The 23639-nt window shown below is 38.1% G+C and overlaps 1 protein-coding gene across 7 annotated transcripts in view; it reads left to right on the forward strand.

Moving 5' to 3' along the window:
• Nucleotides 1-23639, forward strand: part of BCAS3 (BCAS3 microtubule associated cell migration factor) — a 592235-nt gene that overhangs the window by 16609 nt on the left and 551987 nt on the right. For all 7 annotated transcript variants that reach the window (XM_041723949.1, XM_041723952.1, XM_041723951.1 and 4 more), the window contains exon 5: nucleotides 10868-10974. In XM_041723949.1, coding sequence (XP_041579883.1) covers nucleotides 10868-10974 — 107 coding nt within the window. The remainder of the gene's footprint in view (nucleotides 1-10867; nucleotides 10975-23639) is intronic.

The following is a 23639-nucleotide window of genomic DNA, read 5'->3' on the forward strand; positions in this document are numbered from 1 at the left end:
TCTTTATTTTTTAAAATATTTTGTTTATTTATTCATGAAAGACACACAGAGAGAGGCAGAGACAGAGGGAGAAGCAGGCTCCATGCAGGGAGCCCAATGTGGGACTCGATCCCAGGACCACAGGATCACGCCCTGAGCCAAAGGCAGGTGCTCAACTGCTGAGCCACCCAGGCGTCCCTGTTTATTCTTTAATAGGATGTTCTATGACCTCCGTGTATTTGCAGTCTTTCCACATTTTTACTTATAGTTGACCTCAAGTTTCATAGCATGTGGTCTGAAAATGTGCATGGAATGATTTCAGTCTTTTTGTACTTATTGAGGCCTGATTTGTGACCCAGTATGTACTCTATTCTGGAGAATGTGCCACGTGCATTCAAAAAGAATGTGTATTCTGCTGTTTTAGGATGAAATGTTCTGAATGAATTGTTAAGTCCATCTGGTCCAATGTGTCATTCAAATTGATTGCTGATTTTCTATGTAAATGATATGTCTACTGCTATAAGTGTTAAATTCCTTTATTATTATTGTATTATCATCAATGGGTTTCTTCATGTTTGTTATTTTTTTTTGAAGCTTTTATTTATTCATGAGAGACACAAAGGCAAATACATAGGCAGAGGGAGAAGCAGGCTCCCTGCGGGGACCCTGATGTAGGACTCAATCTCAGGACCACTGAGCCACCCAGGTGCCCCTCTTCATGTTTGTTATTAATTGTTTATATATTTGGGTGCTCCCAAGTTGAGGGGCATAAATATTTACAATTGTTAGATCTTCTTGTTGGGTAGACCCCTTTATTATGATATAGTGCCCTTCTTCATCTCTTGGTATAGTCTTTGGTTTAAAATCTAGTTTGATATAAATATGGCTAATCTGGCTTTCTTTTGATATCCGTTAGCATGGTGAATGGTTCTCCATCCCCTCTTTTTTTTTTTTTTTTTTTTTTTTAAAGTAGGCTCCTCAGGATGCCTGGGTGGCTCAGCAGTTGAGCATCTGCCTTTGACTCAGGGTATGATCCCGGGGTCTGGGGTCGAGTGCCAGATTGGGCTCCTACGAGCCGACTTCTCCCTTTGCCTATGTCTCTGCCTCTCTCTCTGTCTCTCATAAATAAATAAAAAAATATATATAAAAAAAGTAAGCTCCTCACTCAACATGGGGCTTGAACTCATGACCCCCAGATCAAGAGTTGCATGCTGAATGCAACTATTGTGAATGACAGCCTTGCTGGATCAAGTATTCTTGGCGGCATATTTTTCCCATTCAGCACATTGAATATATCATGCCACTTTCTTCTGGCCTGCCAAGTTTCTGTGGAAAGATCTGCTGCTAACCTTTACTTCCCTTGTAGGTTGGGGATTTTTTTTTTTTTTTCCCTTGCTGCTTTCAGGATTCTTTCCTTATCTCTGTATTTTGCAAGTTTTACTAGGATACGTCTTGGTGTTAGCCTGCTTTTGTTGATTTTGATGGGAGTTTTCTGTGCCTCCTGGGTTTGGATGTCTGTTTCCTTCTCTAGATCAGGGAAATTTTCAGCTATACTTTGCTCAAATAAAACTTCTACCCCCTTTACCCTCTTTTCTTCTTCTGGGACTCCTCTGATATGAATGCTACTATGCTTTAGGGAGTTGCTGAGTTCCCTAAGTCTGCATTTGTAATCCAATATTTTTCTTTCCCTCTTCTTTTCAGCTTAATTGTTTTTCTTAATTATATCATCTGTGTCTCTTATTCATTCCTTTGCTTCTTCTATCCTTGTGATCATGACATCCAGTTGGTTTTGCATCCTGGTTTGCATTTTTTATTTTGGCCTCACTAATTTTTAGGTCTTTTATCTCTGGAAAAAGGAACTCCCTGGTGTCTTCTGTGCTTTTCTCAAGCCCAGCTAGAATCCTTATGACTGTTGTTTTATTTTTTATTTTTTTTTTAAATTTTTATTTATTTATGATAGTCACAGAGAGAGAGAGAGGGGCAGAGACACAGGCAGAGGGAGAAGCAGGCTCCATGCACCGGGAGCCTAACGTGGGATTTGATCCTGGGTCTTCAGGATTGTGCCCTGGGCCAAAGGCAGGCGCCAAACCACTGAGCCACCCAGGGATCCCATGACTGTTGTTTTAAATTCTGGTTCAGGCATATGACTTATATCTGTTTTGAATAGATTCTTGGCTGTGATCTCTTCTTGTTCTTTCTTTTGGAATGAATTCTTACATCTTGGCATTTTGTCTAGGTTTCTTCTTCTTTTTTTTTTATTTAATTTAATTTTAATTTTTTAAAATTTATTTATGATAGGAGAGAGAGAGAGAGAGAGAGAGAGAGGCAGAGACACAGGCAGAGGGAGAAGCAGGCCCCATGCACTGGGAGCCCGATGTGGTATTTGATCCTGGGTCTCCAGGATCACACCCTGGGCCAAAGGCAGGCACTAAACCGCTGCTCCACCCAGGTATCCCTAGGTTTCTTCTTTGTATTAGGAAGCCTTTTATGTTTCCGGTTCCTGAGTAATGGCTATCTTAAGATACCCAGTACTCTCGAGGGCCTGGCACTTCAGGAAGTGTTTCTGGTGTACTCTGCTGTTGTGTTTGCTGCTTTTCCCCTCAGGTCAGTCCTCTGTAGAGTTTCTTCTTGCCTGCAGTTGGGAGTGTTTGGACCTTGTCCACTGTATGGTGAGTTTTAACTATGTTTTGGCCTGCCTGTTAGAAGAGGCTAGATTCTGTTTCCTGGAGAGCTGAAGCTTTGCAGTATCTGTGGTCAATAGACTTGGTGCATTTGGGGATTTGTGCTGGTCTTCTGGGAGAGGCATGCCTACTGTTGCTCTGACTCTCAGGTACACTTGTCCTAGTAAAGAAGCACCTGTAGAGCGCAAGGGTTGGAGCTTGGTGTAAGTGGCTCAGGCCTCCACTGTGGGCACTGAAATCCATCTCTACTCATGGACAGGGGTAAAAATGGCATCAACTGACTCTCCAGGCCTTGGAGAGAGGCATTTACCCCTCCTGCTGTTCAGGCAGCCCTCATAGAAGTCTGAACAATCTCCCCTCTTGTGTCCCCAGCTCTGTTTTATCCCTGTTTTCATCCTGTCTGTGTATGAGCCATCTGCCCACCTGGTGGTGCAGTGCTCTTGTTTTTTATCTCAGGCCTGTTGACTGGGTTTCAAAACTCAATTCTAGGGACCTGGTGTGGCTCAGACTCATGCCGATCCTCTCATGAGGATGAGGGTCTCACTGAGCTGTGGCTAGTGTTGGTTTGTCCCAGAGGGGCAGTTGCATGAATGTGCAGAAGCTTGGAGTTTATGGTAAAGCATGACCAAAAGCTGGTGTCCAGTTTAGCTGCCTTCTACTCTTCCAATGTTAGTGAATGGGGCAGCTCAGTGGCGCCCCCTGGCTCTTTTTTCCCCCCTGGCTCTTTTGTCCCCACAAAGCAGTGCCACCTCTCCCAAATGCACTCTAAAGAAGTACTGTTTCTGTAGTGTGACCCAGGGAATCCTCAGATCATGCTGTCCGCTTCTGGGCCTCTGCCTTCCTTCACAAGAGCACCATTGTATCCTCCAGGCTCCACCTGATGGTGGCGCAGACTTCTAAAACTTAAATTTGGACTCCACTGCTTAAAAAACTGGAAATAATCAGTCCCTGTTGTTTCCCTGTCAGTGGTTTTGGGAAAGTGTTTTTCTTGCACAATGCCCTGAGCTCTGTTCTCTTTCTCTCTTTCCCTTCCCCTCCCTCCCTCCTTCTCTCTTGCTCTTTCACCTTTCTTCCTGATCAGGGCTCCCTCCTCTCTGCAGCACTGGTGATTCTTTGCTCCCCCAAATCACATCTCTGTACCTCCTGCCTCCCACGGTATGGCCTCTTTTTTGCCTCTAATTGTGCAGTTTGTTCTCTCAGTACTTGGATTGATTTCCTGGGTGTTCAGAATGATTTGATATATATATATTTTTAAAGATTTTATTTATTTATTCATGAGACACACACACACACACACACACACACACACACACACACAGATAGAGAGAGGCAGAGATACAGGCAGACGGAGAAGCAGGCTCCATGCAGGGAGCCTGACGTAGGACTCGATCCCGGGTCTCCAGGATCAGGCCCTGGGCTGAAGGTGGTGCTAAACCGCTGAGCCACCGGGACTGCCCCTTGATATTTGTTTAGTTATGTTCAAGAGACAAAACAAGCATAGGGTCCTCCTACTCTCCTTTCCCTCTTTATTAATTAGATAACTATTCATCTTTTGTTTTCTGTCATCTTTTCCTCTTGAATTCAGACTCTTCCTTCTCTTCTAGAAGTATATTTTTGTTTTCTGCATGTCAGAAGATATTAGAGAACTTCTTTTTTTCTTTTTAAGATTTTATTTTTAAGTAATCTCTATACCCAACGAGGGGCTTGAACCCACAACCCTGAAATCAAGAGTTGTATGTTCCACTGACAGCCCCCCAGGTGCCCATTAGAGAACTTCCTTGATTTAATAACAAAGTAAGTGTGGCCATGGTCTTGGAAATATTAGTTCCAGGTAGTAACAAAAGCTTGTTGTGCAACATATGCAAAGTGCCAAAAATAATTTTTAAAGGCATAGGTTCATGTCAGTAACCAAAAATATTTAGAAAATGTTATCAAAATAATCTTAGCATGGTTTTCTGTGTGTGTGTGTGTGTGTGTGTGTTTAATAGCAAGTAAGAATTGCTGGTGACTATTTCATAAAACCTTTATTTTATTGAAGTAAAATGCCTCTGGAAATGTAGATGGATCCTGCTTGAAAATTATTTTAGTGTATATGTGCTGTTCAGCTTATAGTGATTGTTTTAAACATAGTATCCCATATCCCAGGTGATTTATTAAACTTTTAAATGTATACATTTTCTCTTAAATATTTTAGCACACTCACATGTCCTTTGGTCTTTCCTTTCTGTATCATATTGATATTGTATGAAATTTTGGCCCAGGTTTTTTTTTTTTTTTTTTAAATTTTTATTTATTTATGATAGTCACACAGAGAGAGAGAGAGAGGCAGAGACATAGGCAGAGGGAGAAGCAGGCTCCATGCACCAGGAGCCCGATGTGGGATTCGATCCCCGGTCTCCAGGATAACGCCCTGGGCCAAAGGCAGGCGCCAAACCGCTGCGCCACCCAGGGATCCCTTGGCCCAGGTTTTTAAAGGATGTACTTTTTGTCTCTGGCTCTAGGAGTGTGTGTGTATACTTGTTCGGTTTAAGGCAGTAGTAAAGATTACCAAGATATTTGATTCCCCTTACTTCCTCAGTCTCTTACAGCATTTCTTGAATTTGTCTATTTGTGTTCGTTTCCTTCCTTCCTTCCTTCCTTCCTTCCTTCCTTCCTTCCTTCCTTCCTTTCTTTCTTTCATGAGAGAGAGAGAAAGAGAGATTGAGTGTGAAGGGGAGAGGGAGAGAGAATCATTTTTTTTAATCTAGCTATATTTATCAAATGTTTATTTCTGTTTTATTTTTATTTTTTTTTAAGATTTTATTTATTTATTCATGAGAGACAGAGAGAGAGGCAGAGACACAGGCAGAGGGAGAAGCAGGCTCCATGCAGGGAGCCCGACGTGGGACTCGATCCCGGTTTCCAGGATCACACCCCAGGCTGCAGGTGGCGCTAAACTGCTGCGCCACCGGGGCTGCCCTGGCTTGAAACTTCTAGTCATTAACTTTGTGTCACTACTTCTTTCTGAATGTTTGCTTCTCTTCTTTGACTTTTCTAATGAGGTTGGAGCAGTGATTGCTCAAAGTTTTCTGTTCATACCTTTATAATTATGCTCTGTGATCAAGGAGGAAAGAGTATTCATTGGGTGATCCAGAAAGATTATCTTCCAGTTACTGGAATGGTTGCAGGGGCCAAGGATGTAGTACTAGAATTGGCTCAGCTGGTTATGTGCCTGTTCCTGTGCTTGATGGGGAGTAAGATCAGTTACCAGGAAAGAGGAGGCATAGAGTAAGAAGTATATGAGGCATCCAAAGATAATAGCTGCTGCAAGCCTCTGTTGCTCTACTGTGCTTGGGTCTACATGTCACCTAACTCCTAGACATTTCACTTAGATGTCTCATAAGTGCTTGAAACTCTTTTTTTTTTTTAAAGATTTTATTTATTTATTCATGAGAGATACAGAGAGAGAGGCAGAGACACGGGCAGAGGGAGAAGCAGGCTCTATGCAGGGAGCCCGATGTGGGACTTGAACCCAAGTCTCCAGGATGACGTCCTGGGCCGAAGGCAGTGCTAAACTGTTGAGCCACCCAGGCTGCCCGTGCTTGAAACTCTTAATCCTTTTCCTATCTAACTATGTCCCCTCAAAAGCTATGCTTCAGCCCTGCTTGGCTTTCAGGTCATTAATGACACAGAACTTTTCCAAACTCAAGATCTTTGTACAGGAGTCCTTCTGCTTGAATTGTTCTTTTTGCCTTAATCCTCATTCACCTCATTCACCTCCATGCGGGGAGCCTGACACGGGACTCGATCCTGGGTCTCCAGGATCGCGCCCTGGGCCGAAGGTGGCCCTAAACCGCTGAGCCACCTGGGCTGCCCAATATAACTTGGATTTTTAGGTAACCAGAAAACCCAGTGGGCCTCCACTCTCCAATTGCAAACATTTTTTCTGAGGAGGGAGAGTACACTGAGTGGATAGGGTTTTGGAGGATGGGTGAATGAAAGGAGAATGTTGTAGTTGAGTAAAACTACAAAGGAATGCTGCATGTCTCTATGGGATAGACTGTAAAATCCATATTTAGGGGTGAAATAAGAAAAAAAACAGTAAAGAAGATAAAGAATGGTTATGGACAGAATAAACAGTGATGGTATAATAGAGGATATAAAGAAAATTTAAAGAATAAAGATTACTTAAGGCTGTAACAGTTTTGAAGAATAGCCTATAATTTTTACAAAATTAGGAGTATATTCCAGAGTGATGAGGTCTGCTGTGCCACCATCCAGAGAAAGAAAAATAGTATAAGTGACTAAGCAGAATCTAAAATAAGAGAAAGGAGATTTTTGTTCATATAATGACCTTAAGATTTTATATGTGGCATTTGAGCCCTTCTAAAAGTAACAACCTGTGATTAAGATGGTAGTTGTAGTAGAAAGATGACTGGATTGAGTGTCAAGAATCCTGAGATTTCTTTTCAGCTTTGAGTACATAATACCTAACTTATTCTTGTCAATGTAAAATGAAATTGGCTCCTACTTTGCACATAAAACTGGATTTTGTATGTGAGATAAACTGATCTGTTTATCAAAGTTCATTGAAAAATATAAAAGACCATGTACATATTAGGTATAAAGAGAATTATGCCCTTGGAAAATAAGTTTATAATTCTGAATTTTCCTGGATATAGAATCATGTGCTGTTAACTTTATGCCAATGAATTCCTGCCAAAAGAAAATTAGCATTAAAAAATTCATGCTTTTTGGAATTGATGTTATAATGGACAGGGTAGCGGTGGTTTAAGAAGAGAGCTGCTTAGGAAGACACAGGTGATAGATTGTTGATAGATTTGTTGTAAGAGGAAAGGAAGAGGTGATTTCTGATTTTGCCAACTGGCTAGATAATCATGCTGTTCAGAAGATCAAGTTTGTGGAGGCAGTCATGATCTTTGAGTGAAAAATTGGTCTTCCACTGAGACATCCAAAAACCTATGTTGAGAAAGTCACTGGCATATACTAACAGAAGTAGTGGATGGAATGAGACCACTTGGAAAGGTATACTGTGAGAACAGTGTTTAGGAATTAGCTTTGAACAACTCCAGTATTTAAAGAGTGGGTGGAACAGAATGAGCCAGGGGGGGAAATGGTCATGGAATGATTAGAGTGATAGAAAGAAAACTAGGAGAAGGTTAACCTGAAGAACCAAAGGAAAATATTTTAAGGAGAAAATGGTGAGTGTTGTTTATTGCTGGTAAATTGTCTAATAAGATGGACACAAAAAACATACATTGCATACAAACAACTTGGAGATTATTGGTGAGCACAACAGAAGTCACTTGAGAGGAGTGTTGGGGTAGAAAGCATTTTGAAATGGATTTGGGGTAAATGAGAGATGAAGAATAGATGGCAGTTATGAACAACTTAATGAAGTTATTAGCTTCTAAAAGGAGAGGAGAGTAATGAAGTCAAATAAAGAGAGAGGGATGTTGTTGTTTCAACCTATTATTTTTTACAACTTTATTTGTTGTGCAAATATATCATGGTAAATAATACAAAATATGGATCAAAGAATGAAGTTTTACAGATCCAGCACCTGTGTAACCATCATCCAGGGTAAGAAATAGAATGTTGTTACTTAATTGCTTAGTGATTTTGAATTTCATATGAATAGAATTTTTGCTATATAGTCTTTTTTGTGTCTGGCTTCTTTTGCTCTTTATGTCTGTGAGGTTCATCCATTTTATGATGTATGGCAGTGTTTCGTTATTTTTCTGTGGTGAATAGTATTCCATTGTTTCAGTATACCACTTGTCCACTTTCCTTTTGATGGACGTTTAGATTGATTCCAGCTTTTGGATCTTTACAAATAATGCTGCTATGAAGATGGCTGGCTGGCTCAGTTGAAAAAGCATGCTATTGTTGAGCTTTGGGTTGTGAGTTTGAGCTCCATGTTGGGTGTAGAGATTACTTAAAGAAAACACAGTGCTGCTGTGAATATTCTTGTATTTGTCTCTTGGCATATATATTCTCTTTATTTTAATGGGTGTATACCTAGGGTAGAGCTACTTGGTCAAAGGGCATTGTATCTTCAACTTGGATATATATTGTCAAACTGTTTTCCAAAGTGGTTGTACTGATTTACATTCACTAGCAGTAAATAAGTAATAGTTTACATCCTGCCAATATTTGGTTTTGTCATTGTAATTTTAATCAATTCTTCCTTAGTTACAAATGAGATCGAGCCACTTTTCATATTTATTGATGACAGATTTATTTGGATGTCTTTTTTTTTGAAGAGTTTTTCATGTCTCCAGCCTGTTTTTCTAATGACTTATGTTTTTCATAGTGATTTTTAATTGTTACATGAATAAAATGAGTCCTTGTGGGATTATAATTATTAGAAATCTCTTTTCCCCTGCTTTGGCTTACCTTTTGACTTTTCTGGCAAGGGTAGCTCATGCTTAGCAGTTCTTCATTTTAATATAATAGATAATGTACTAGGATTTGTCAGCCTTTTATGTAGAGAGTTTTGGTGTTCTATTCAGTCTTTCCCTGTACCATGATGATGAAAATGTGCTTCTACATTATCCACTTGTGTTTTCCTAATTTTACCTTTGTCATTTACATCTAAAATTCCCTGGCACTGATTTATTTGAAAAAATTTAAAAGTAGGAGACACTTCAGCATGTTTAAATGCTCATTGAAAATATCCAGTAGCATGGAAGGTATTGAAGATACAGAAAATAAATGATTAGAAAAAGGCTTTTGAGTTGGTGGAGGAGAATGGGATCCAGAGCACAGATGGAGAAACTTACTCTGGACAGAAGGAAAGAAAAATGTTTGTAATAGGATGGAAGGAGAACAGCGTGGGACAGATGCACGCAGGTCTTTGGCAACAGGAAATTCCTAGTTTCCCTAGGCAGTCTGAGACAGATTATCTGCTGAGTAAGGAGAGATTGGATGGAGCCAAGGCTTGGAGAAAGCTAAAGAAAGTCATTGAAGAAATTATGGATGAAGTTCCAGAAAATAGAGTGAATTTGCTGTGTAGTTTTGAGTGTCCAGTTGAGGTTTTTAGAGATAATTTGTAGAGGTACCAATTCTGTATAATTGTGTGATATTCCTATAACAGTACTTGATTGCCATAGAATATACCAAGATAGTGGGTAGTTGGTTTCATCTAGGATTGAGATTTTGCGAGATGGGTGCCATGCAGAGATCCCAAAGAAGATCAGAGACTGTAGATTTCTGGCAGAAGTTACTGAGATGATTGATCAAAGACCATAAGATGGAAGGAGTGTCAATATATCATCTTATAGGGAGAAGGCAGGGGATCATTGGACCAGAGGGCCTAATGAAGTCAGATAATGGTTCATAATGGAAGTATTGAGCAGACTTGATTGAGGATAAGATCATGATTTGAGAATAGAATGCTTGAATTAGTATTTTGTGAGATGCAATAGTTTTGTTCAGGAAAGATATCTTTCATAATACTGATTATATAACAGATGCTTAGTATTCACTGATGTGAATTGGAAGTTGCTTAGACAAGTACATATAATTCTCTTGTAGTGAACCATATGCCCGCTGTTCACAGGTTATCAGAATTCAATTCCTAAATGTGAAGGAACATAACTTTTTAAATAATTTATAAATTTATAGATAGAATATATCTTTATAAAAATAGAATTTATACATATTAGAATTCTAGATTATATTTTATTTTTATATTTAATTAATCTTCGTAAAATATTTCTTTATGTGTCATTTACAGATGGTTTGTTCCTGGTATTAATATTCCCAAGTTCTCTAGTGAGAGTTTTTTTTTAATTTTTTAAAAATTTTTATTTATTATAGTCCTAGAGAGAGAGAGAGAGAGGCAGAGACACAGGCAGAGGGAGAAGCAGGCTCCATGCACCGGGAGCCCGATGTGGGATTCGATCCCGGGTCTCCAGGATCGCGCCCTGGGCCAAAGGCAAGCGCCAAACCACTGCGCCACCCAGGGATCCCATCTAGTGAGAGTTTTTAAAAAAAAGTCTTACTTGTGCAGATCATTATTGGTATTGTTAAAAAAAAAATACTACTAGTTTTATAGTTTCAGCTTCCTGTTCACTTTCTTATAGATGATGTCTTCTAAATACTTTTTACTGAAAAATAACTTATAACAATTGTTACACTAAGAGCATTAAAGAAGTGTAGTTGTTTTCAATTTGCTTCTTTGTGTCTTAATTGTAACACAGATACATCAAGAAATCTGGAATTTCATGAAATACACAGCACTGGGAATGAGCCGCCTCTGCTGATTATGATCGGCTACAGTGACGGAATGCAGGTCTGGAGCATTCCGGTAAGTCTGGAGAAGGTTGAATCCCTAGGATAGAATACTTGCCAGCTTGCTAGCTGATATGAAACCTGGTCATACTTTCTGTAAGGTCTCATCCATTTATTTCACAAGCAGTTGCTAAGAGGTTTCTGTGTAACACCAAACAAGGCACAAAGAATAAGGGGCAAGTGAGGGGCAGAGGGCCTGAAGATGATTTGTGACATCGGGCTGGGAATTGTGGGAATCACTTTATGTGCCAGATGTCATTCTTTCATCATAATAACTCTCTTGAGTAGATATTATTATTATCCTTTCATTTTCCAGAAGAGTAAACAAGGTCACAGAAGGTTTTTTCTTTTCTTTTTTTTTAAGATTAGCAGTCATTTAAAAAAAATCAGTGATTTGAATCATTCATGTGGTACAAAATTCTCGATTGTGACAGTTTAGAAAACTCCCTCCCACCCTTGTTCCCCATTTCCCCTTGAGGCAACCAGGATTTCTAGTTTCTTTTAGATCCTTATAGCTGTGTTTTCTGCAAAAAGAAACATAAATAAATTTGTTTCTGCCACCTTTCCCTCCTTAACAGGTGGGAGCATGTACAGCTTAGTCTGTACCTTGTTGAGTTTTACTCATGATGTCAGTATTCAGAGAGCTTCTTCATTGAATTTTATAGCTGTGTATAATTCCATTATTTGGCTTTTCCTTAATTTATGTAGTTTGTTCCCTAGATTGAAAAAACTTGAATGTGTCTTTCCCCCTCCCCCCACTGTTAGACATAATGATGCAATACATGAGTTTGAGCAAAGATTATTTTATATCTGTGTATTTTATAAAATAAATTTCAATTTTGATAAATGTTTAAAATTGCCTAATACTGGTCCCAGTTTGCCTCTTAAATTCTACATGTTCTTCTTTGGGATGACCAAAAATAAAATGTCCTAAAAGAGGAAGAGGCTTGGTAGGATCACAGCTGAGTGAACTGTAGTACAGATTGCATACTTTGGCTTGTGCTTACATTCCGGCCTAAATATCATCTCTCTCTCCAGTAGATGGTGGGGGGAAGGGGAACTTCTGTTGTGTGGTTCTTTTGCTGTTGGAGGCTCAAGGCCAATACACAGAGTTTTAATTTGAACCTTTATTAAATTCATTCACGAAATAGTTTGAAGCCCTTTGTGTATGTGTTTCAGCTAGAATTTCCCCTCTGTTTTTGTAATATTCTTAAAAGATTTATAGGAAAAAATAGTATATTATGTCAAATTTAAAGGACTTCAGGATGTTCTTGAGTACAGAATTTGGCTACAGTGGCGTAAAGGTGATTAAGTAATGACCACCTTGGACTTCATAATTTAATATTTTAAGTACAAAGATATTCTTTGGTAAATCACTAATGATGAACTTTGGTCTTTCATCTAATCATATAATTCTGTATGATATTAGTTATTTAGGGTTAGGGGTTTTATATTTCTTTTTTTTAATGATTAGCTTTATTTTGTAGAAGTAGAAGAATTCTAATATGTCATGAAATGAGTGTCCTCTTTCTTTTGCCTTTTGGAATGTGTAGTTGACATTTTTCATGGCCCTTCAGCACTGTTTGTAATTTAAGTATCATGTTGAAGGCATGGACAAAGGACTTAAAATTAGGCAGTGTTCTTTTTTTTCCCCCATCAAGAGAAATATTTCTAGGTTGTGATCAGGGGAAAAGATTTTGTAAATATAACTTTTTCTTATTAATAGATACAGTATCTTGATCCATTACACTGTTGACAGACTTGAAGGCAGAGGGGAAGCTAGAGTTTTAACATTTTAACAAGAAGGTTGAGCCTATGTAATTAAGGGTGTTCACTTGAATCGAGCACATTCCTTGGGTGGTGCTCAGGCTATCCACTTGTTCTGGTTATAATTAGAGGTATCACTCTTAATAGTCTTAGAGTTAACTTGTGTTTAGCTCTCAGTAACTTAAAGGTCTTCTGAGTAATTTAAATTACTTCTTTAAAGTAATTCTTATGCACAGATTGTATTCTGAGAGACTCAAATAATCTTTTCTTCATGCAATGTTCATTAGCTAGTTGTTTACTGTTGTAGTATTATAGCTCTGTGAGGACTGTTTCAAGAATTTTAGGAGGCAGTTTGGGAAAATAAGCACCTTTTGTTGTTCTCTTACTGTGTTCAAAGCGTTTTATATGCACATCATCTCATCTGTTGTATGCTGTGAGGTAGAAGTTATTCTATTTTATAAGTGGTAGGAGGTGAAATTGGAATTCGAACCCAGTTCTATCTAACTTCAAATTGAAAGCCTATGATATCAGAGCTGTACTTCATTTCTCTTCAAATGTGATGGCATAAGAAATGCCATGCAAAGACTTTGGCAGTTCAGTTTAAGTTTTCATTTTAAAAGGTTATGATGTGCCTTCAGCTATTCATCTTTTATAGAGTACTGTGACTGTTACCCATTACTAACTAAACCCTTCCAAAACTTGTTTATCACTAGTCAGTTATTCAGTAATCATTTAAGTGTTACCATGTGCTAGACAGTAGGGAGCTTATGTTGGTCAACCTAGAAATAATCCTGGCTCTTAGGGATCTTTGCAGACCATAAATCATATTTGCTTTTGAGTAAGTGTGAGTGGGCAGAGAGTCAATCCCTGTCCAAGCCATAGCTTACTTTTTTGCTTCAAGTTTGTGAACAGAGTTTCCTCCTGTTGATTTTATATAACTTTTGAGTCTCCGGTTAAGAAAGTAAACACATCCTGGTTACACATTTAAAAAGTTGTCTATGAGTTGCACAAATTTGAACAAGGCCTAGGTGGTGTCTTAATGTTATAGTTAAGTGGAGTTAGCTCAGAAGCAGAATTGCCCAGATGTAGTTGCTCAACTACCCAGTTCCCACCACTTTGTATATAGACGAGGTGGCTATAGGAAGAAAACACCAGCTTTCCTAGCTTTCCCAAGCTGTCAAGCCCCTTCTTTCAACACATCTGATGTAACATAAGAAAGCATGATTATTTGTTGATGTTCTGGATAAACAGGCTCTTTTCCCACTCATGCCTAACAATCTCATTGCCTCTTTTTGGTGATATAAATATAGATTCTCTTGCTTAAAATCCTTAACTTAAAAAAAAAAATCAAAATTGTACATGGATTAAAAATCAAATAGTTTTGTGTGATTCATATGAAAAAATAAGCAGTTCTGTACTCTTCCTTTCACAATTCTTTAATTCTATTAGCTGTTATCTCAGTATTTATTTCATTCATTTTAATATGTCATACTTACATTATTGATTTTTCTTTTCTCTCAGTCTTATACATTGAGTGACTTGGTGCCATGAACTATGAGGACTTAAAAGGTGTTCATTTTGGGTCTTTTGGGTGGCCAGTTGGTTAAGTGTCCGACTCTTGATCTTAGCTCAGGTCTTGATTTCAGGGTCATGAGTTCAAGTCCTGTGTTGGGCTCCCTGCTGGGCATAGAGCCTATTTAAGAAAAAAAAAGAAAAAAAAAGGTGTTCATTTTTTCAGTACATATCTGGGATAAGGTATATATTTTGAGCAAAACAGATACCGTGTTTGCTGTAATGAAGCTAGTAGGAAAGATGGATTTAAATAAAAATAAACTAATACACAACTTAAATTGTGATAAGAATAATTGTGAAATGTAAAAAGAATAAGAGATTGTAATAATAAGTAAGTGGCATAGAAGTTAAGATTTAGCTAGGGTAGGCTTAGAATAGCAAACTCTGAGGTGGAAAGTCAGTGGCTCTGAGGTGGAAATGTTCTGTCCTCTATGGTTGGACATTGATTTAGATTTCTTAAGTTTTTTTTTTCTTCTTAAAGAATATTGAGATAAATATCTTTATGATCATGTGATTTGGAAAGATCAATAAAAGTAGATACACCAAGGCTCTTGATAGATTGGCCAAATTGCATTCTTGTAAAGCCATGCCACTTATACTTACCCCATTTATTTATTAATTCATTCACTCAGTGAAGATTTATTGATTGCCTTTTACAAGCCAGGTCCTATATAAGGTGCTGGGAAAACAACAAGGAGCAAAACAAAATCATTTTTCTTGGGGAATTTCCATTCTGGGTAGGTGGAGAAGATGGTAAATAACACCAGCAAGCTAGCTGGTGGTAAGTGGTAGGGTAGGGTGGTTGATATTGTGGTGGGTTGCTATATTATACAGGGTGGTCTGGGAAAGCCTAAAGATCCTTTGAGCAGAAATGCTGAGGAGTGATCCTTCTGGGTATTTGAGGGAAGAGCATTCAAATCCATTATTCTGTGCTAGGATTATGTTTCCTGTATTCAAGAACAGCAAGGAGGCAGTTCAGCTGGAGGTGGGTGGGCAAGGTGAAGAATGCTAGGGGATGATGCCTGAGAGGTGGGTAGTGGGCTAAAACTTGGTCAACCACAGACTTCAAAACTTGTAAACACAGAGCAAATTTGAAACAATTTTACAGTGAAAAACATGTATATCCACTACCTAGATCGAACCATTACAATTTTACTATACTTTATTTCATATCTGTCTTATTCAATGCATTTCAAAGTCAGTTGCAAACATCAGTAGACTTTCCTCCAACTACTTTTGGACACATATCATTAACTAGCATTCCACATTTGATTAGTTTTTGTTAAAATATACATACAATTAGATACCCAAATCTTAATATGTCAGTTTCCTAGGCGACAAATGCATACACCTAGGTAACCCAGATCTCTGTCAAGATAGAACATGCTTATCACTGAGGAAATTTCTCTCATTCCTATTCCCAGTGAATTTTTCTTCTGTCTTGTGCAGAGGCAACCACTGTTCTCGTGTTTTCCCACTACTCCAGATTAGTGTTGCCTGTTTTAGGACTTCCTGTGCTATTATACTAGATGCATTTTTTATGTGTAAGGCTTCCTTCACTCAGCATGTTTGTGAGATTCACCCATGTTGTTTGTTCCTTTTTATTGCTGAATTATATTCAATTGTGTGAATATACCATAGTTTATCCCTTCTCCTAATGATGATAGCTGGGCTGTCTACAGCCCTTGCCTTTTCTGATTGAAGATGCTGTGAAGATCTTCTGTCAGTCTTTTTGTAAAATGGTAAGTACCTACACATGGAGTTGCAGCTTTGTGGGGTAAAAATGTGGTTAGTTTTATAGCAGACGTCCAAACCTTTTTCCAAAGTAGCTGTGCCATCTTATATTTCCCCCTGCAGCGAATGAGTTGTTCTCTAACCTCATCAACATTTGGTGTTGTCCATCTTTTTAATTTTAGCCATTCTGATAAGTGATACCTGGTGATGACTATTAATGTTGGAAAACTTTTTCATGTTTTGTTGGCTAATTAGAATATCTTTTAGGAATGATGTGTACACTTTTTTTGTCCACGAGAAACATTGAGTTGTAGAAGCCATTTGAGGACTTTGAACAGATTAGATGGTGATGTGTCTAACAAAAGTAGTAAAGGTATGATAAGGAGCAAATATGAGTAGAAGGATAGTGAGTTTGGTTTTAAGTTTGTGGCCATTGGATGGCTGGTGCTGGTCCACAAACTGATCAGAGTGAGTGTTGTTGTATGCAACAAAATAAGTACAGAAAACGAGAGTAAGCTTTTAGACATTGGTAGCTATTTGCGAGTTGCACATCATCCAAATATGATTTGTTGCACAAACAGAAGTATCTGTTTGTGCCAGAATGGAAATTAAAAAATAAATAATCAGGCATTCATAACATGATTTGACAAATACCATCAATATAACATCTAGGTAGAGGAGGAGTTTATGACAATGGGTATGTTTTAGGCGTCCTGTAGTCATGTGGTATTTCATTTAACACAGACAATAGTAATTTTTATGATTATTAACATTCATTTTAGTACCTATATGCTCTCAGGATGGAGAATGAGATACAGAAGTTTCAGGGAGGAAATTTGAAATGCAGGATGAGGACTTGAATTTATTAATCTTCAGCCTGTATGAACTCACTAAATATCTTTGAGTAACAGAGATCGATTCTAAAATCCATATATATTTTATTTATTTATTTATTTATTTATTTATTTATTTATTTATTTATTTATTTATTTATTTAAAAGATTTTATTTATTTATTCATGAGAGAGAGACAGGGACAGAAGCAGACACACAGGCAGAGGGAGAAACAGGCTCCCTGCAGGGAGCCCGATGTGGGTCCCGATCCTGGATCCCAGGATCACACCCTGAGTCGAAGGCAGACACTCAACTGCTGAGCCACTGAGTTCGTGGAAGGCAGTTTCTTTTTTTGTTATAAATTCTATTGTTAAAAATTTCATTGAATATTTTAAGTGCACAGATCTTAAGTGTACAGATTACATTTTTATATATGTATATAACCTCTATACATCACTCAGATTAAGACACTCAACACTGAGTCCCTCAAAATCCATATTTATTAAAGATTTATCTTGCCATGACAGTGAGATGGATAGAGAATAAGGAGAAAAGCGAAGGTTATAAGGCTAGTTAGGAGTCAGTTTCAACATTGTCCAGTTGTAGGATGTTGTGAAACTATACTAAGTTTGTTGTGGTGGTATCTGATAAGACATTAAAAGGAGCAGAGAAAGAGTCAAAGATGTTCCCACGGTTTAGACCTGGGGCTGGTGCTACCTGGTATGTAATATGGCATAGTTTTAGAAAAAATATAATTTTATTATTAGACTTAGACTTATGTTAAAAATTATATAAGGCAAAAATTACATTGCACAGTATACATAATAAAGAATTCTCATTTAAAATTTTCAGCAGGTATGAAATCCAAGATAGACCTTTATAAGAGTCCTGATAGTTTTCCCTACTTTTTTTTGCTATGTGTTTAAATGGCTACTTAGTTTTATGATCCTCTTTTGAAGTTTTTAATATCTTAAAAAAATCTTGAAAATGTATTCATTACAACACCTAGAAGATGATAGTTACATAGCATGAAAGAGCATATTGATTTAATTTCAAAATTTTTTTTCATATTTCAAGTTTTTTTTTTTTTTTTGTTCTGCCCATGCAACTTTATTGGTCCAAGCTCAGAAGTTGTTAACAATGACACTGATGCCCCCACACCCAGCCAACAAGAAATCTAGGGCAATGTGACTGTCCATCACTATTCATCCCAATAGGATTTGACTGATCTGTATTCCATCTAGGACATACATTGTATTACCAGTAACATTTGCCAAAATTAGAGATCGCTATTTTTCCAGCTTTCTGATTTGTGCAATTAAAAAAATTGTTTTTTATTGGAGTTCAATTTGCCAACATATAGCATAACACCCAGTGCTCATGCCGTCAGGTGCCCCCCTCAGTGCCCATCACCTCAGTCACCCCAACCCCCCGCACACCTCCCTTTCCACCACCCTTTGTTCATTTCCCAGAATTAGGAGTCTCTCATGTTCTGTCACCCTCTCTGATATTTTCCATTTCTCTCCTTTCCCCTTTATTCCCTTTCACTATTTTTTTATGTTTTTTTTTTTAAATTTTATTTATTTATTCACGAGAGACACACAGAGAGAGGCAGAGACACAGGCAGAGGGAGAAGCAGGCTCCATGCAGGGAGTCTGACGTGGGACTCAGTCCCAGGTCTCCAGGATCACACCCTTGGGCTGAAGGCAGCGCTAAACTGCTGAGCCACCCAGGCTGCCCCTATTTTTTTATATTTCCTGAATGAATGAGACCATATAATGTTTGTCCTTCTCCGATTGATTTACTTCACTCAGCATAATACCCTCCAGTTCCATCCACGTTGAAGCAAATGGTGGGTATTTGTCATTTCTAATGGCTGAGTAATATTCCATTGTATACATAGACCATATCTTTATCCATTCATCTTTTGATGGACACCGAGGCTCCTTCCACAGTTTGCCTATTGTGGACATTGCTGCTATAAACATCAGGGTGCAGGTGTCTTGGCGTTTCACTGCATCTGTATCTTTGATTTTTTTTTTTTTTTTTTACGATTTTATTATTTGAGAGAGAGCAAGTGAGAGAGCACAAGCAGGGGGAGTACAAGAGGGCTGAGGGAGAAGCAGGCTTCCTGCTCAGCACTTGATGTGGGGCTCCCTTCCAGGACTCTGGAATCATGAGCTGAGCTGTAGGTGGACACCTAACTGACTGAGCGACTCAGGCACCCCATGTGTCAAGTTTTTATTTAAATTCTAGTTTGTTAGTATATGGTGTAATATTAGTTTCAAGAGTAGAACTTAGTGATTCATTGCTTACACATAACACCTGGTGCTCATCACAAGAGCCCTCCTTAATACCCCTCACTCAGTTAATCCGTCTCCCTGCCCATTTCCCCTCCAGCTCCAGGAAAGCACTCCAAATGTTAACTCATTATATTTTAGGTTCAATAAGTTAACATTTTGGGGGACAAAAAGTTAACTTTTGGAGCACTTTCTTGAAGCTCTGACTGTACTTCAAAGATATGACACTAGGTGTCACTAACACATTGCATTAAGAAAAACTGCAGCTGTTCCCCTGGGAAGTATTTGCCCTAAAGCTTTTCGTGTATGTAGCTTTTACACTATAGCTTTAGAGAAACGTGCAAGGGCATATTTGAGGTAAATACCAATTAGTCTATTATTTATTAGAAGTTGGGTGCCAATAGATCTTGCCATGTCAAGATTGCTAGCCAGGAAACAATTTTTATGAGTTTCATTTGGGAGCAATATAAAGTCTGTGATTTGGGTTAACTGGCAAGCAGAGGAAGTTTGGGGACCTGAATCAAAAAATTGTGTTCATTGAGAATAGGGCCTTATTTTGTTTGGTCCAATCTCTTATTACTGGGGAGAAAATAAAGGATGGCTCTTTAGTCATCTGTGGGGGAAGAGCTTAGGGTGTCATAAAGAGAATAAAAACAAAAATGAAAAATAATATTGAAATAACTTCCTGAATCCACCTGTATTAATGGAGAAAAGTACTTTTGTTTAGAGTGTGTTTCTTACTGTGTCACTTTAAAGAAATCTTGCATCTGAAATTTAATCTTTCCTTCTGTTTTAATAATGGCTTTATGTGACTTATTGATTTAATATACACACTCTTAGTTTGAAATTTATTATTGTAAATTAGAATCTTTCTTGTTTGAAATATTTTTGATGTTTTCTACTCTAAAGCAAAAGATATTCTTTGGACACAAGCAGACTTATGAGTTCGTGGAAGGCAGTTTTTTTTTTTGTTATAAATTCTCTTGTTAAAATTTTTATTGAATATTTTAAGTGTACAGATCTTAAGTGTACAGATTGCATTTTTATATATGTATATAACCTCTATACATCACTCAGATTAAGATATAGAGCATTTCCAGCAACTCTGAAGTCTTCCTCTTCCCTGTTAATATTGTCCTTCTTATAGCTCCAATAACCAGTATTCTGACTTCTGTCACCAGAGATTAGTTTTTCTGTTCTCGAACTTCATTAAAAAAATATGGTTATAGATAATACAATCTGTATTTTTTTATTTCTGGCTTCTTTCTCTTAGTAGAAAAGCTATGAGATTCTTTCATGTCTTGTGTGTAGCAGTAATTTGTTCTAATTATTTTCTGTGAAATATCATGAATACAACACATTTTAAAAAGTCCGTTATATAGCCAATAGTCATTTTTGTTGTTTCTGGTTTTTGAGTATTATGAATAAAGCTGTTCTGAATGTTCTTATATATGTTTCTTTGTGAACTTATACTGCACACATTTTTCTTTTTTTTTTTAAAGATTTATTTATTTACTTATTTATGATAGACATAGAGAGAAAGAGAGAGGCAGAGACACAGGAGGAGGGGAGAAGGAGGCTCCATGCCGGGAGCCCGACGCGGGACTCGATCCCGGGACTCCAGGATTGATTGCGCCCTGGGCCAAAGGCAGGCGTCAAACTGCTGAGCCGTCCAGGGATCCCCTTGCACACATTTTCAAAGGATTTTTATTTATTTACTTGAGAGAGTGAGTGAGTGAGAGAGCAGGAGTGGGGGCTGGGGAAGGCAAAAGAGAGGGAGAGCAGGGAGACTCCTTGGTGAGCAAGGAGCCCCACATGGGCCTTGATCCCAGGACCCTGAGATTGTGACCTGAGCCAAAGGCAAATGCTTAACTGATTGAGCCACCCAGGCACCCCTATTGCACCCACTTCTCTTGTATATATAGGCCTAGAGTAGATTTGCTGTGTCATAGTATAGGTGTATGTTTAACTTTAGTACATATAGCCAGTTTTCCAAAGCAGTTTTACCAATATGTAATGTATGAAAGTTTATTTGCTCTCTATTTCTCATTGGCTCTTGGTATTTACAGCTTTTAAAATTTTAACCATTCTGGTAGCTATGTACCAGTATCTCATTGTGGAGTATTGAAGATGCTTTTTATTTTGCGGTAATTTTAAACTTCCAGAGAAATTTACAAGGTACTTCTTGATTTACCAGTTAGGGACATTTTGCTCCATTTGCTGTATTATTCTCTCAGTGTTCTTATTCGTGCGGATTTTTTTCTGAACCATTTATCAGTAGGAGAAATCATGTACCCCTTTTCCATAAATAATTCATTTTATATTTCCTAAGAATAAGCATATTATCTTATACAACCATTCCACTGTCAAAATCAGGACACTTATATTTGATAAAATACTATTATGCAATCTACAATCCATTTTCCAATTTCATTGTTCGTCTTAATAGTCTCCTTTGTAGGTATTCTTACAATTTCACTTTTTAAAAAAAAAAAATTTATGATAGTCACACAGACAGAGAGAGAGAGGCAGAGACATAGGCAGAGGGAAAAGCAGGCTCCATGCACCAGGAGCCCTACGTGGGATTCGATCCCAGGTCTCCAGGATTGCGCCCTAGGCAAAAGGCAGGCGCTAAACCACTGCGCCACCCAGGGATCCCAACACTTTCACTTTTTAAAAAAAGATTTTATTTATTTATTCATGAGAGAAAGAGAGAGAGAGAGAGAGAGGCAGAGACACAGGCAGAGGGAGAAGCAGGCTCCATGCAGGGAGCCCGACGTGGGACTAGATCCCAGGTCTCCAGGATTATGCCCTGGGCTGAAGGCGATGCTAAACCACTGAGCCACCTGGGCTGCCCACTTTACACTTTCTTAATGTTGTCTTTTGATGACAGAAATCTGGATCAAATTTTAAGTGATTTACTCTGTTAATGCTTTTTGTATCCTTGTTTACTCTAAGGCTATGAAGATATTCTCCCATGTTTTCCTTTCAAAAATTTATTTATTAGAGAATTTGAGTGTGCAGGCTGGGGGAGGGGCAGAGGGGGAGAGAGAGAGAGAGAGAGAATCTCAAGGAGATTCTGCACCAAGCCCCAACATGGCGCTTGATCTCATCACCTGAGATCATGACCTGAGCTGAAGCCAAGAGTCAGTTGCTTAACCAACTGAGCCACCCAGGTGCCCTGAATTGTGGTCATATCTTAATGGTCTTAATATCTGGTACCAAATACATTGTCTGGCCGTTGTTTGGTTATATGCATATGATCATTTGTAAATGTATGTGTACATGCACACATATATACATATATATGTTTAGTAAATGTGTTTCAAGATTTCAGTCTTTTGCTGAATATTTTCATCTAAGAGTGCTAGAGAGTCAATTTCAGAAAGACCCAAGCTAAATTTCATAATTGTTTGCTGTTTGCTATATCCCATTCCGTTTCTAATTTATCCTTGCTTCCTAAAATCTCTATTTTTATTAATTAATAGCACCATAATTTTTCCATTCAGCCACATTTAGGGTCTATGCCAAGTATTAGAGGATACAAATATAACTAAGACCTGAGCCTTGAGGAGCTCATATTCTACTTGTGTGAGATGTCACTACTTAATTGCAGTCTGTGTCAGTGCTTTTCAAATGGGAGTGCTTTTGCTCCCTAGGAGACATTTGGCCCTATTTGCAGACATTTTTTATTATCACGATTGGGAGATGCTACTGGCATCTAGTGGGTGAAAGCCAGAGATGCTGCTAAGCATCCTACAATGTCCAGGACAACTTCCCATAACAAAGAATTGTCCTTCCAAAATGTCAGTAAGGCCGAGGGTGAGAAACTGGCCTGTGAAATCAGTGTTACAATGGAGGGATGAATAGAGTGCTATAGAGCACTGAGTAGTGATGAGATGCCTGGGGGAGTCTTGATACTTGTGAAGTGATACTTGTGAAGTTTCATAATGTTAGTATACATAATAGCATCTGTAATTTGAATAATCAGAATATACCACACACATTATTTTATTTTTTTCACACACATTATTTTAGACACATACCTATAATTTTCTATTACCTTGTCAATTTAACTATTTTTTTAGAGATTATTTTACTTTAAAGTAATCTCTACACTCTCTGTGGGGCTCAAATTGTTTAGAACCATCCATGTTGTTGCACGTTGCAGTAGTTTGTATTTTTTATTTTATTACTGTGTTATATTCCATTGATTATACCAGTTTGTTTATCTATTCTCATTTTGGTGGGCATTTGTGTTTCTATAATGAATGTAACTCCTGTGAACGTAATTGAAGATATATGTGCTCTGTTTTTCTTTTTTTGAGGGGGTATGGAGAGGTAGAGAAAGAAGGGCAGAGAAAGAATCTTAAGCAGGTTCCATGCCCAGCTTGGAGCCTGAGGCAGGGCTCAATCTCACAACCCCGAAATCATGACCTGAGCCGAAATCAAGTTAGATGGTTAACTGACTGAGC

The sequence above is a fragment of the Vulpes lagopus genome, chromosome 12, assembly GCF_018345385.1.
Source record: "Vulpes lagopus strain Blue_001 chromosome 12, ASM1834538v1, whole genome shotgun sequence".
In the NCBI taxonomy this organism is placed as follows: Eukaryota; Metazoa; Chordata; class Mammalia; order Carnivora; family Canidae; genus Vulpes; species Vulpes lagopus.